Below are 14,764 nucleotides of genomic sequence, written 5' to 3'. Positions count from 1 at the left end.
AACAAGGATTTTTTTTTTCTTTTCTTTGTTTTGTCTTTATAATTTAATTTTGTGACTAATTTCTCTGTTAGAGATTAAAATTTTAGACTGGTCCTAGTTCAGCTGTAAAAACGTACGTGGCATTAGAGACATCCAGTTTATTTCTTTATGAACCACCATCACTGCTGCTCTCACTCTCAATATTGTCTTATCTATAGTTGCATATTGATCATTTTACAGATAAGACTATAGAATATAGAAGACTAAAGATGTATATAGAAAGTTTATCTAACATGTTGCGATCCAGTTTTATTCAACTTTTTAAGCAGTAATGTGAAACTTCCTCTGTGAGATGAAGCTGAAATTCAAATTCAACAACCCTGAAGATTTGCAGCGTCATAAAACTCAGTTTGTGAGTCTGTCAGTAATAATATTATTATTATTATTCTCACTTTGGCTGCAGATGCATCGTCTCTGTGATGATACACGACTCAGATGAGCAGATAAAACTTAGATTTTTCACTGCAGCTTCTTCTCCTTCAGCTCTGACATGTTTCCCTTTAACATGTAGAGGAGATAAAAGCTCGTTGAGCCTCATCCTCGTCGTAAATGTCCACACACATCGTCTGGACTCTTTCAAGCTCTCAGACTTTTTCCAGGACCTGTTTGTGTTTTTTTGCACTTCTTGGAAATCTGCTTTGAACTTCAGGTGTGGTTGGAAATCCTATGACACACACACACATACACACACATAGGCCTGTAGATAATCAATCTATGGTGCAGATGAAGAACAGATTTGGTATTATTATGGGCTGTACAGTACACGAACTGGCTCTGAGGACGTCTTTGTTTTCCCTGCATGCATGAGACGGTTACATTTCAATTTCATCCCCCCTGGCAGTGTGTTTATATTTTATACAGCGAAGGAGCGAGCACACACACACACACACACACACCATAAAGACTGAACTGTAGCTCTGCTGTGTGTGTGTGTGTAAGTGTGTGTGTGTGTGTGTGTATCCGGGGCTGGCCAGGCCTGACTGACTACAAAAACACACATCCTGTCCTGTAGGTGTAGTAGCCTATACAGTAGTTGTGTGTCTGACTGAAGGAGACAACGAGGTCACAGACTCTGAGCTGCAGGTTCGAGGCCTTTTTATAGTAGGCCTAGTTTCTATCAGTGCATGATGCTGCTGTTGCTATAGCAACGGTTTTATTGGGGTGGTGTTTTTTTTCTACTTTATGTGGCACTGGGAGGAAAAAGTTCAGTTTCTAAAACGCACTCCTCCTCCTCCTCCTCCTCCTCCTCCTCCATGTTTCTACCGGAGCGGCTGAGCACCGAGTACCGGGGCTTCTGCCTCCATGATGCGGCCTCATGGAGCTTCTACCCGGCGGCCAGCGGCGGCGGCGGCGGCTCCATCCTCACCGCCGCTCCACGCTTCAGCAGCTTCACACCGCCGTACTCAACCACCACCAGCACCACCACGGACAGAGATGGACAGAGTACTCCACCCCAGTACTTGAGTAAGAGTACAAATACTACTGGTCAAAATTTACTCCATTACAAGTAAAAGTAGCTCAGTCGACATGTTACTCGAGTAAGAGTAAAAAAGTACTTGCTTTTAAAGGTACTTAAGTATCCAAAAGTACATGCTTTTAAATTTAAAAGCATTATTTTTTACTTATTATTAGTAAAAATAAGAGTAAGAGTAAATTTCTTATTTTTCACATTAATGAATTAGGCTACTATATTTTTTTTCTAAATGAATTTAAGGACCTTTTAACTCTTGTTTCTCAGAATTAACTCTTTGAAACCACCTGATGTGCTGCTTTTAGGGGTTAGTTAGGGTTTCCTTCTTTGACAAACACTTGTGTTATATAATAGTTAATAGTTAATAGTATTTTAGAAAGAAAAAAGAGCAGACCTGAAAGTAACGAGTACTTTTCAGCCTTCCTAGAAATTAACTCGAGTAAAAGTAAAATTGAAAATATTTGTCTTGGAAATGTATTCAAGTAAGAGTAATAAGTACCAAAGAAATCTAATACTCAAGTAAAGTACAAATCCTCTGGATATAATGTAGCCTGCTTAACTACAGTACTCAAGTAAATTTACTCCGTTACTGTCCACCACTGACCACAGACCGGTTCCCGTACGGTGCAGTCGGTGCCTTCAGGCCGCAGCAGCAGCAGCAGGACTCGGACTCACCGCTCCCGTTCCTCCCGGTGGGAAGGAACCGGCGCAGCGTCCTGCCGCCGGTGTTCGACCGGTTCTTCGAGGAGCTGCAGCAGGATCAGAGAGGCTGTGATGGAAGGAGAAGGAGAAGTGGAAGCAGAGGAGGGTCTGTGGTTGTTGTTGGTGCAGCTGCTGCAGCCGCGAGGAGCGGGGAGAGCGGAGAGGGGAGGGCGGGGTCAGCGTCACCTCCGGCCGGGAAGGAGGACGAGGAGGACGGGCCTTCATCATCCAGCGGCGGCGGAGGAGACGGAGAGACACACACAGGTTTATAATTAATATAACTGATAGCCTATATAAGCTTTATTTCAGACACGGGTCCATATCACACATCATACAATATAAATAGTAGTAAAAAGAAAGGAAAATACAATTCAATTCAATTCAATATCTTTATTGTCCACAATGTGGAAATTTGTCTTTGGCTTCACCACATAAAACCACATGAAATCACACAATAACACACATTAGGCCTAAATAAATAACATGTCATTCAATACACAAAGAAAAAGTAAAAGAGTAAAAAGGTGATGTATAGCTCTAAAATGTCCTGGAATGCTTTTAAGAATAGTGTATTTTATAAAATATACACTACAGGCTATTGCACCAATGCCACCTTATTAGCCTAGAATTGAATCTGTAGCAGCTTTTCAATGGGCTGACTAGGGCTTCAATTATGTGATTCTCTGATTTGTCTAGGCAACACAAATAACTAAACATCAGCTGTCTTAACAGTGCCTCACAAGTTGGCACTCTATTAGACACAAACAAATGACTGGCACTATGGGACACAAAGCAGAAACCTCATTGCATCCTTATGCTACCTAGAGCCTCTGCATGCTCTTTCGCTTATAATTTGGCCACAATTGGGAGGTGTATAAAGGTGTTATGTAAGTTCTGGACAGAGAACACTTCACAGAATCAGAACACATAGAAAACTTCCTACATGTTAGCTTGAGAGTTAATTTTACAGCAATATTACTGATCGATCCAGTAACATATGAATTAGCCAGCCTTTCTTTACACTCAAAGCTCCAGACAACAGAAAGTCACTGAGACTGTGATGAACAGAAAATATCTGAGAGTCATAGGTCAAAGGTCACAGCTACTGTACAAAATACTGCTTTTATTTATCTTTTCATTTATACTTTTGTCCACTTCTGGGGTTAATGTTTTTCTTTTCAAAATAAAAACTCACTTAAAGTTAGCTAACAACAATAATCAATAATACACATAATAGCTAAATGAACTTGCATTTAAATAATCTGTATTTATTGATCTGCTTGTTTAAGTTTTAAAAACCACACTTTTAATATTCAAAACTACATTTCCATAGATTTTTCTTATTCTTAATGTAGCATCAAGCATCATGCTAAATCACACTAATCAAATTGCACAGACTTAATTCATATTAATAACAATAAACAAAGTTCACTTATATTTCCACTTGTTTTTTTAATTGTAATTTCATTTAATGAAACAGGAAACAATCACCTATTAGTTATTAGATTTAAATAAGTCTGGATTTCTAATGATAATAACATGTAGCCTAAAATCTCTACAAACACCAGTGACAGTGAACGTCTCACGCTCACTGTTTTTCATTAAGACCTTGACATTCACCTTAAATTAAAAGTTTAAATCAATTAAAGTCAGGGTCAGTTGAAGATTAACCTGGACTCTGTGATATTCTTTCAGTTTTGTTCCTGTTTTTTTTATTTTATATGTTATATTTTAATATTTTCTACTTCCTGTGGCTCCTCATGCAGCAGAGCGCGGTGTGAAGAGGAAGAAGCGCTGTCCGTACTCGAAGCAGCAGATCATGGAGCTGGAGAGAGAGTTCCTCTACAACGTCTACATCAACAAAGACAGACGGCTGCAGCTGTCCCGCCTCCTCCTCCTCACAGACCGGTGTGTGTGTGTGTGTGTGTGTGTGTGTGTGTGTGTGTATGGCAAGCCATTTTAACATTTAAAAGCCAGACTGGATATGTGTTGTAGTCAGATATCTGTAATTCAGTTTTGCCTTGTCGAAAAGAACATTTCAGATATCTGCAACTACATTCCTCCTATCCACAATTGTAATTTCAGATATCCACAACTACGTTCTTCCTATAGGACAAATGACGTGACTTTAACCATTCATGTGTATGGGGTTTGTCATTACAGATATCTACAATTCAGCTGCAGATATCCGCTATGTGAATTACGGATATCTGTAACTAAATTACGACTATTCCTAATTCCAGTTTGAGATATCTTCAATTTGATTCTGACTAGTCATAATTCCAGTTCAAGATGTCTTTAATTCACCTCAATTAAAGTTATCTACATGTCCCTTTTCAGATATCTTAAATTAAGTTTTGACTAGGCGAAATTACGTTGTAGATCATATCTGTAACTGGAATTATGACAAGTCAGAATCAAATTGTAGATATCTCAAACTGGAATTAGGAATAGTCGTAATTTAGTCAAAAGCGGCAAAAGTGACGTAATTTGTCCTAGGAAGAACGTAGTTGTGGATATCTGAAATGACAATTGTGGATAGGAAGAATGTAGTTGTTGCAGATATCTGAAATGTTCTTTTTGACTCGGCAAAACTGAATTACAGATATCTTGAATAAAAAATCCAACTATTCAAAATGTAATTACGACCAGTCAAAGACGTTGTTGATATCTACAATGTTAATTCCGGATAGTTTTAAATGTTAAAGGGATAGTAGCATTTTTTTAAAGTGGGGTTGTATGATCTACAAATAGCCCCTAAGTACTTTAATTGCAGTAGAAGACTCTCTGCACTCCTCCCGTTAGCAACGCCAGCCCATAATAGCCCTGCCCAGAGATTTACAACATACAGTGTTGTGAACAGACCCAAAGAAACGGCCTATTTTCACGGCCTAAAAGAGGTTTTACCGAAAAAAAAAATACACAGTTCCATTGTTCGCTATAATATAATTTTTTCCAGCCCCTCAAAGTGCAGGAAAAACACAGTTTTTATTTGGACCTAACCAACTGCTGATCGGTGGGCGCTAACCCTGGGCGGAGGGATACGTGAGTTGGTTAGGTCCAAATAAAAACTGCATTTTTCCTGCACTTTGAGGGGCTGGAAAAAATTATAGTATAGCGAACAATGGAACTGTGTATTATTTTTTCAGGTGAAACCTCTTTTAGGCCGTGAAAATAGGCCGTTTTTTTTGGGTCCATTCACAACAATGTATGTTATAAATTTCTGGGCTGGCGTTGCTAACGGGAGGAGTGCAGAGAGTCTTCTACTGCAATTAAAGTATTAGGGGCTATTTGTAGATCATACAACCCCACTTTAAAAATATGCTACTATCCCTTTAAATCCGCTTGCCATAGTCTGTGTGTAGCTACTAATCCTCTCTCTCGCTCCTACATGTTTTTGTTGCTTTGGACTTTAGATGCACGCTCACACACATTTTGAGGAGGAGCTGTGAAATACGAGCTGCAGCCTGAACGCATCTCATCAGAGTGTGATGAGTCTCCAGGTGTCAGACACGACGCTGCTGCAGCTCTGCAGAACAACAACAGTGTTCGGCTCTTTGTGCTGCTTTAGCTTCATTATCAGGTTTAGTTCGGTAGTTTTTTACCATAAAAACGTTGAACAAATTGCAACAGAAGCAAACTCAACTGATTTTGTATCCCAGATTAGGGGAAAGTTTCGAAAAAGACCCAAATATAGCCCATTCATACGCCTATTAATTATTTTTCTCACGTGAATAGGGTAAAATTTTTAACCTTTAGATATCTCCATGAAAATTACTGAGTTGATTACTTACATTAAGGCAAACAAAAAATGTATTACAAGTTTTTTTTAATTCTTTGTTAACATGAGCAAATCTGCATAAATTTGCATAAATTCCACCGTTTTGACCACATAAAGGTGCTGTGGTGGTACCAGCATGAAAATTGGAACGAGTTGACTCCATTGGTCAACTAACAAGAAACCATTTTAAATTTCAATTTGAGTGCAGTCCCTTTATGAACCTCTGGAGTCAACTCATTCCAATTTTCATGCTGGTACCACCACAGCACCTTTATATACTGTATACATGTGCCGTCAAAATGGTGGAATTATGCAAATTTATGCAGATTTGCTCATGTTAACAAAGAATTTCAAAAAACTTGTAATACATTTTTTGTTTGTCTTAATCTAAGTAATCAACTCAGTAATTTTCATGGAGATATCTAAAGGTTAAAAATTTTACCCTATTCACATGAGAAAAATAATGAATAGGCGTATGAATGGGATATATTTGGGTCTTTTTCTAAACTTTCCCCTAATGGGATTCTTCTGGGCTTTTTTTTCCCTCACTCAGGTCATGTTGAGGATACAATATCAGTTGAGTTTGCTTCTGTTGCAATTTGTTCAACCTTTTTTCATAAAATGACTGGACTATTGGGCCAAACTGTGTTGCTTTATATCAGTTTTATCACAGCGATGCGTTCACTGGAGAGACAGAGAAAACAGTTTGCCCTGTTTTACTGAATTAAGCACATTATTATCTTTTAGATTTCTGAGAAATGTTTTCATGAGTAAAACAGAATCTGCTCTTGTTCTTGTGGATTTATGAGACGGATATCGAGCAGATCTCAGATCATAATCATCACGGAGCGAGAAAAACAGAAACAGAAACAAGGGAAAACATTTAGTTCCCTGGTGAATTCATTACACGCCTGTAAATAAGTCTGAGGGTTTGGACGGCGGCTCGGAGAGATAAAGACGTCACCTCGGGCTCCGAGAGGCGTTCAGGAGCATGGGAACTGTTCTTCAGACACATTGGACTCAGTTAATCAACCAGATTAACCAGCAGATTCATTAATAACTGATTGTACGCTTGTTTTTTAGGCGGAAATGACATTTGTCTTTGATGTTTGTGTGTTTAAAGGGATAGTTCAACATTTTGGCAAATTGGCCAATTGCCATAATCGCTATAGTCATAGCAGTAGGTTCGTTACCTTTAATTGTCGGTGCAAGCTATTTTTTAGAACGGCGGAGCAGAGCCGTGAGCTGCTCAGAGCTACGCTACGGAGGCTCATTATGGGATTTCTTGGTTTCAAACTCATCAAACTCATCAAATACACAATCCAACAACTCCACAACGCTCTGGTGGACAAGTTGTGACCTGCACATTCACCACGCAATGAGATAATAACACAACGTTACCAGACAGAGTTGTTTTAGAGGGAAATTCATGCAAAACAGCTGATGTGCGTTGCCTTCAGGGACAGTTTTTCATCAAGCAGTCTCTGTATTTCCCTCTAAAACAACTCTGTCTGGTAACGTTGTGTTATTATCTCATAGCGTGGTGAATGTGCAGGTCACAACTTGTCCACCAGAGCGTTGTGGAGTTGTTGGATTGTGTATTTGATGAGTTTGATGAGGGAAACCAAGAAATCCCATAATGAGCCTCCGTAGCGTAGCTCTGAGCAGCTCACGGCTCTGCTCCGCCGTTCTAAAAATAGCTTGCACCGACAATTAAAGGTAACGAACCTACTGCTGCTATGACTATAGGGATTATTATGGCAATGGGCCAATTTGCCAAAATGTTGAACTATCCCTTTAAACAAAGCGACTCATCGTGCTGCCTCCTGTTTGTGCAGACAGGTGAAGATCTGGTTCCAGAACAGACGGATGAAAGAGAAGAAGCTGAACAGAGAGAGAGTGCAGTTCTTCACACAGTACCATCTGTTCTGACGGAGGTGAAGACTGAACACATGTCGGTTGGATAGTAAATACAACAACAAGGTACAAACAAACTGATCGATCAATAACAGCTCCTCGTCATCGTCAAGGAAACGTTGAGGTCACGTGACTCTACAAGAACCAGGAAGTAAACGAGGACGACACCAAAGACAAAAGACTATCTGTCTATCTATCTATTTGTCATCTATCTATCGTTCTATCGTTCTATCTATCGTTCTATCTATCTATCTATCTATCTATCTATTTGTCATCTATCTATCTATCTATCTATCTATCTATCTATCTATCTATCTATCTATCTATCTATCTATCTATCTATCTATCTATCTATCTATCTATCTATCTATCTATCTATCTATCTATCTATCTATCGTTCCTTCTATTTATCTATCTATCTATCTATCTATCTATCTATCTATCTATCTATCTATCTATCTATCTATCTATCTATCTATCTATCTATCTATCTATCTATCTATCTATCTATCTATCTATCTATCTATCTATCTATCTATCTAATTACCTCATGTAACGGTGCTGCAGATTCTTTTGATATTGGATTTTAATATTTATCAATGTTCAATAGATGCACAGTGAAGACAATCAATTTAAAATATTGAGCAATATGAGATGAAGATAAATAAATGTTAATTGTTAGTAAATTTTATATTTTTAATGTAAAATTTGTCATTTAGACAGTTTCTTATTTTACTGTAAAAAATGTTACAATAAGAACACTATTTATATAAAATGTACAAATGTTTCTTTTTACTTTATATTTAACTTTATCTCAGTTGTTTTAATGCTGTTCATCTCACACACATCATCATCACTATATTGTTGTATCAGATGACTCATGCAAACAGTTTGAACATTTGTAAAACATGTTTATAATAGCCTATATTTTCCTCAATTTTTCAAAACGTACCTCAAATCTGCTGCAAAATCTAAATATCATAAAGTAAAAACTAGAAATCCACTCTGATCCACTTTAATTCATGTACAGATACTGATTGTGGTATGTAATATAGATGGGTATTTTTTAATTTTTGTAATTATTTATAATAATAATCATTGGTGGTGGTGTAAAGTGAATCACTAAAGAGAAAAACATTAAAAAAAATAAAAATCTATATAAGTTGATTTTTGAAGCAGAAACAACTTCACACTGAATATTTGAAATAAAAAGTGTGAGAATCTGTAAAACTTATATATTATATATGTATTATATAAAAACATTTGTAGGATATTTGATATTAAAGTGTAAGAATCTTACTGTAACTGCTAAGCCACGATTGTGTTATCAGCTCGCTCTTCTTTTTCAGTCGCAAACCAGACGCATAAACTATTGATCCGTCTGATATCTGATAAACAAATTACATCATTACAGGAGCAGAAATTGATTTTGGATCAGTTTTCATCTCTTGTAAAGTAAAAAAACAAAAAAACAAAACACAATTTGCATCAAAACTCAAACACATTTTTCAATTTACGTAATACATTTCTGGTTAAGCTTCTTCTCCAGGATTCAACACATGTTCATACAGTAACACTCAAAGCACAGTGAATATTAATAATTAATGAAAAATAGTAATAATTAAAATATTTTAACAACATTTTTTTTATAGTCATCAAAACATCTGGGTTTAAACCAGACTAAGTAGAAATCCTGCTGCACCAAACTGTAGAAATATTACATTTAAACCTCTCTTTAACTCAGTTTAAATAAATGAACTAGACTCAACTAAACTGAGTTATATGAAATGCTGCAACATTTAATAACGTGATGTTAAACCTGGATTAACTCATTTTAAACTCAGCTTTAACACAAGTGAACGAGGTTTTGATTGTTGTAAAAAAATCTTCTAAACGTTTGATTTAGTGTTTGGAGAGAAGCATGAACTGATCTGAGATCTGCAGGAGAAGCTGAATAAAGGTTCAGTCTGTGTTTTTTAGAGAAATGACAGAAACCTATAGGATTCTTGTTGTGTTTTTGTAGCAGCAGCAGCAGCAGCACCACTATAGGCTTTGTGTTGTGTCCTCTCTTTTTCTGTCTTTGTCTCTGAGTCCCGACCCAGACTTTGAACAACACGGGACCAGACAACAGAGACACACAATGAGTCCAAGGCTGCTAATGAACCTTGAACCGCAAACCGACCACAACAACACAACCACACAACCACACATCCACACCGCCACCATTTCCTCCGCTTTAGTGGCTTTTATTGGGGGCAATACAGACAGTCTGCTCTCTCCCCTTTGTCTTGGTGTGTGTATATGTGTGTGTGTGTGTGTGAGCAGGACTGTGCGTGAGTGTGTGACGCAAAAAAAAAGAAGAAAAAGACAAAGATGAAAGGAGAGATTGTGTTTCTGTTTCTGGTTGGAACTAAAGGCATTCAGCCTAATGGCCACAATAAAGCTGAGGATGAGCCTGGTGAGCAGCAGCAGCAGCAGCGTTTAGTGGCGCTTACAGACGTCATGTGACTTAAAGAAGCAGCGTTAAAGTTCATATTATCTGACATGTTGTAGAAGAAAAAGTAGAAATATAAACATTAACACTATGTTACAGTATTATCTGGTGTTTAACATTAATAATACAAGCAGCAGCAGCAGCGATTATCACTGTTACCTGTTTGTAGAAGCAGTAGGATCACGTTTTGTTACAATAATAATAATGAGGCTAATATACAAAATATACAAAAAACAGGACAAACAACATGCATCAGTAACACTTTACAATAAGGGTCCCTTAATTAGTACATTACTAAGCATTAATTAACTGTTTACAGATATATTAACAATCATTATTATGTATTATTTAGGATTAGGAAACACAGTAATTAATGTAGCCTGTTAGTAAGCAGTTAATTAGTGTTTGCTACTCAAAGTTAGTTAATAATAAATGATTAAGTAATAATAAAAGGTAGAGCAGCCGCCCCATGTGTTGAGTCTCTCTCAACTGTCCTATCAAATAGAGGCATGAAAAGCCAAAAAATAAAAATACTTTAAATAATACAAGTTGAATAATGTAATTAGTTATCATTATGTATGCATTACTCAGCATTAATTAACACATTAGTTTATATATTAATGCTTAATAATGTACTAACTAATGTTAATTAAGGGACCCTTATTGTAAAGTGTTGCCCATGCATCAGTATAAATAATATATTATAGAGGGATCAATATATAGAAACACACACACACACACACACACACACACACTGACCTTCAGGCCTGAAACATGGCGATGAATAATAATAAGTATTACTGCACTTATAGCAGCACTGATCATAGTCTAATATCACTTTTAAATCTCTACATTTACTATTCATATAAACCTGGAATAAACAGTTTATAACACTATAATGCAGCTGTAAAAAACAAAAACAAATACGTGTTTATATACTATAACAACTCCCCTGCAACCATTAATAAGTTCAAGCAGGTTAGAAGTGTAGAAGTGTAGAAGTGTAGAAGTGTAGAAGTGTAGAAGTGTAGAAGTGAAGGAGGTTTAACACCAATATAAATAATAGTGATATTTCACTGAATGATTATCTTAATGCTCATCTTTAAAAAACCCTGTTGGCATCAGCTGCTGCGCCGCCATGGCGACGGCTGCCAGCATCGTTCATTACTTCTTATGGTCTGTCCTATAAATTTATACGACGGTGACTTTTTAACACAGCAAACACTGATCCAGGAGCAGCCGACGACGAATCCAGCTTCAGCTCCTCGTCTTCGTCCAGAGGAACTGAATCACACGACTGACGGCTGATTCACTTTATTACTGAGTTTATACTCACTCTGATAAAAGAGGCAGAAGTTCCCAAGAAGAAAGAAAAAAGATTAAGATGATGAAGATGATGTGATATTTAGTCCAGTCTGAGCCGGGCCAGGTTCACACAGGAAGAGGAGGAAAATCAATAAAACATCATCATCAGAATCTGCATGAAATACCAAAAGAACTGATTCAATAATTAATAATAAAAAGGATTTAGAGCAGATTTATACAGTAGTATATCGTGCAGAATAAATAAAGTTCCTTAGAAAAAGAAATAATTTGCTTAAGTCCAACTTTGTTGCAGAGAACAAACCCACTAAATGGAGAAAACATCCATTTATAAACATCTGTTTATCTGTAATATGTGCAACATGTATGTGTGTGTGCACAACTACTATATACACTACAGTATAAACATATTTGTACAGTGTTCAGTCTGTGCACATTTGTATGAGTTCAAGATCAAACTATACAAAGTATAAAGATAAAACTATAGCAATATGTATATACAGTATACATAGATTATGTTATATATGTACCTGGTTTTAAGGACATAAGGATGTTTATTTGTCATTGTTTTGCTACAGTGAAATCATGTTGTCACACAAAAATAACACACACAGATAACCATTCATCACCAAATAACATTATTACACATAAGATAACATGAGTATTATTATAGTATCTGTACAGTGTTCAGTCTGTGCATATTTGTACGAGTTCAAATCAAAAATATTTAATTTAAAAGATCAAACTACAAAGTATAAAGATAAAACTATAACAATATATACATATATTATATTATATACAAATGTATCCTATGGTTTTGAGGACATAAGGACGTTTAGTTACAATGAAATGATGTTGGCACTCAGAAATAACATGCACACAGATAACCATTCATTCATTAACATAAGGTAACATAACTATAAGAACAAGTGTTAAGTGTTTGTAGAACTGAACTTTTCACTGACATTAAATAGAAACATAGCTACTAAAACCACTGAAGGTTATAGTGTAGTTAATGTGGATGTTAGAGCAGCATGATGAGGTGGAGTCAGTGAGTCAGTGAGTCAGTGCTGCAGCACAGACAGGAGGTTGTAGTGACGCCGCTGACAGGCAGGTGGCGCTGAGGCTGCACAGAGAGAAGTCAGAAAGTTCAGTTTGACTCAGAAACATGAAGAGTGTTTAACAAATATGTCAAAATAATGTCACTTATTAGACTATTATAGAACATTATTGATGAGGCAAGAAAAGTTAAGATGCTGTATTTGCCCCATGAGAAAATCAACAAGGAGGGTTCAAGAAAAAAACCTATATCTATAGTTCTATATCTATATTTAAGTCCATAACTATTCTATATGAATGATCTTAAATCTAATAGAGACTAAAGTGAAGTTGAATTAAAACACAATGACATCATCTCCCCAGAGTTTCAAACTAAAAGAAAATCTAAATGAGAGAAACTGGACAAAACATCACATGACAATAAAGTTCAAACACAAACACACAAACAGCCTGAATATATAGGACTGTTACTGTCAGTGTGTGTGTGTGTGTGTGTGTTTCCTCCTCAGTAATGAATGAACCAGGGAGTAAAAACTTAAAAGGCGTCAAATCTAAATGATATGCATCTTACAGTTTCTCTCCGTTGGTTTGGCTCATTTCTCTAAACAACACGGACAAACCTCCAAACCACTCGGCAAACGTTGTATTTCTCATTCATTTCATCAAATTACAAATGTCTTCGTACATCTTTGCAAATGGTTAAGTACAACAGATATCTGCAGTAGCACAGTGTCCAAGAGAATAGATGTTGTTGATCTAAACTCAGCCTCATTTCATTCTATAAGTCGTCACATGCACAATAGTTTGTTCAACTGTCTAAATTAGTCAAGAACATAAAACCATGAATACCATAGATTTATTTACAGCACTAAAGGCTACATATCATTGTCCTTGTTTTCGTCTATGTGTTTATATTACGGTAGCCTATATTATGCTGTATACATTTTCTTTTTACTCTGATGAATGGAAGTTACTTTACATGTGAATAAAAATGGCGACCTTTCCCTGGCAGTAGGAGTGCAATGTGTGATGTCAAACCTTATAGGCTAAACTCATACCCTAACATCCTGTTTTTCTTTCTTCATTTTTTTACAGTTTTATACACAATTGTATTCTTAGACAAAAAATAAATAAAGAGAGGAAAAGAGGAATATTCCAATGCTCCTCTGCCATAGTGACAAACCATCTAAACATTTTGACTTTTAGTGCTCACACGACGCCAAAGGGACGATGCATTCTGGGGGAAACTGACTATTTATATGAGAAGGAAATGTAGTTTTGACACATGAGTGGACTGTTTTGCGTTTTTGCAAGTGATCTGTGGTGTTGTGTTGAACTGTAACACTGTTTTACCAAATGATCTGAGAGTTTTGAGAATGTAATTTCTAGCTTTTTAGAGAAACGAGCCAAACCAACTGAGAAAAACTGTAACACAACCTGTCCTGTATTAGCCTATAATATACATATAATATTAAATGATCCTGTCACTCATAAAAAAACACAGGATATCTTATTTATTCTGCACCAGAAGAAGCAGCTACACACACACACACACACACTCACACACACACACACATCAAACAGGCTTGTAAACGGCCTCCTGCTACTTTTATCCAGCTTGTAAAACGTTTTTTTTTTCTTCCTGAAACCATTACGTGCTGCGTTCACGTCCATCTGGCTGGCTGGCTGCAGCGTCTCTCCCCCCTCCTCCTCCTCTTCCTCCTCCTCCTCCTCCTCCCCCCTCCACCTCCACACTCACTATCACATTTCTGAACACAAAAGAATGACTTGATTTATCTGCTCATTCTGGGTAAATACAGTCTCAACCATGTGGTCCGCGGTGTAACCAATCAGCGGCCGAGGAGGGAGGTGAGGGCTGGGGAAAAAAATTACTACCATTTTTGGGGAGGATGTGATCCGCTGTATAGCTAAGCTGCTGCCCCCCCTCCTCCATCCAACGTTTTACAGGCGCACTTAA

The 14,764-nt window shown here is 37.0% G+C and overlaps 1 protein-coding gene and 1 long non-coding RNA gene across 2 annotated transcripts in view; one reads left to right on the top strand and one right to left on the bottom strand.

The window, feature by feature from the left end:
• The window catches only part of LOC146973073 (uncharacterized), a 430,259-nt gene that overhangs the window by 147,263 nt on the left and 268,232 nt on the right, over window positions 1-14,764 (bottom strand). The window lies entirely within an intron of this gene.
• Window positions 1,293-8,086, top strand: LOC146973080 (uncharacterized). The gene is made up of 4 exons (XM_085799065.1): window positions 1,293-1,455; window positions 2,120-2,476; window positions 3,982-4,124; window positions 7,832-8,086. The coding sequence occupies exons 1-4, from the start codon at window positions 1,293-1,295 to the stop codon at window positions 7,958-7,960; spliced, it is 792 nt and encodes a 263-aa protein (XP_085655191.1). The 3' UTR covers window positions 7,961-8,086.

This window comes from Trachurus japonicus, chromosome 15, assembly GCF_045865225.1.
Source record: "Trachurus japonicus isolate A0001 chromosome 15, Traja_1.0".
Lineage (NCBI taxonomy): Eukaryota > Metazoa > Chordata > Actinopteri > Carangiformes > Carangidae > Trachurus > Trachurus japonicus.
The sequence above is the reverse complement of the archived record's forward strand: the minus strand, read 5'-3'. Positions and strand labels throughout refer to the sequence as shown.

Bases quoted from the DNA above. Each gene is read 5' to 3' on its own strand.
- LOC146973080 (XM_085799065.1), top strand. From the start codon at position 1,293: ATGTTTCTACCGGAGCGGCTGAGCACCGAGTACCGGGGCTTCTGCCTC. The intron at 1,456-2,119 runs GCACCACCACGG...CACTGACCACAG, and splicing joins GCCGTACTCAACCACCACCA to ACCGGTTCCCGTACGGTGCA. The intron at 4,125-7,831 runs GTGTGTGTGTGT...CTGTTTGTGCAG, and splicing joins TCCTCCTCACAGACCGGTGT to ACAGGTGAAGATCTGGTTCC.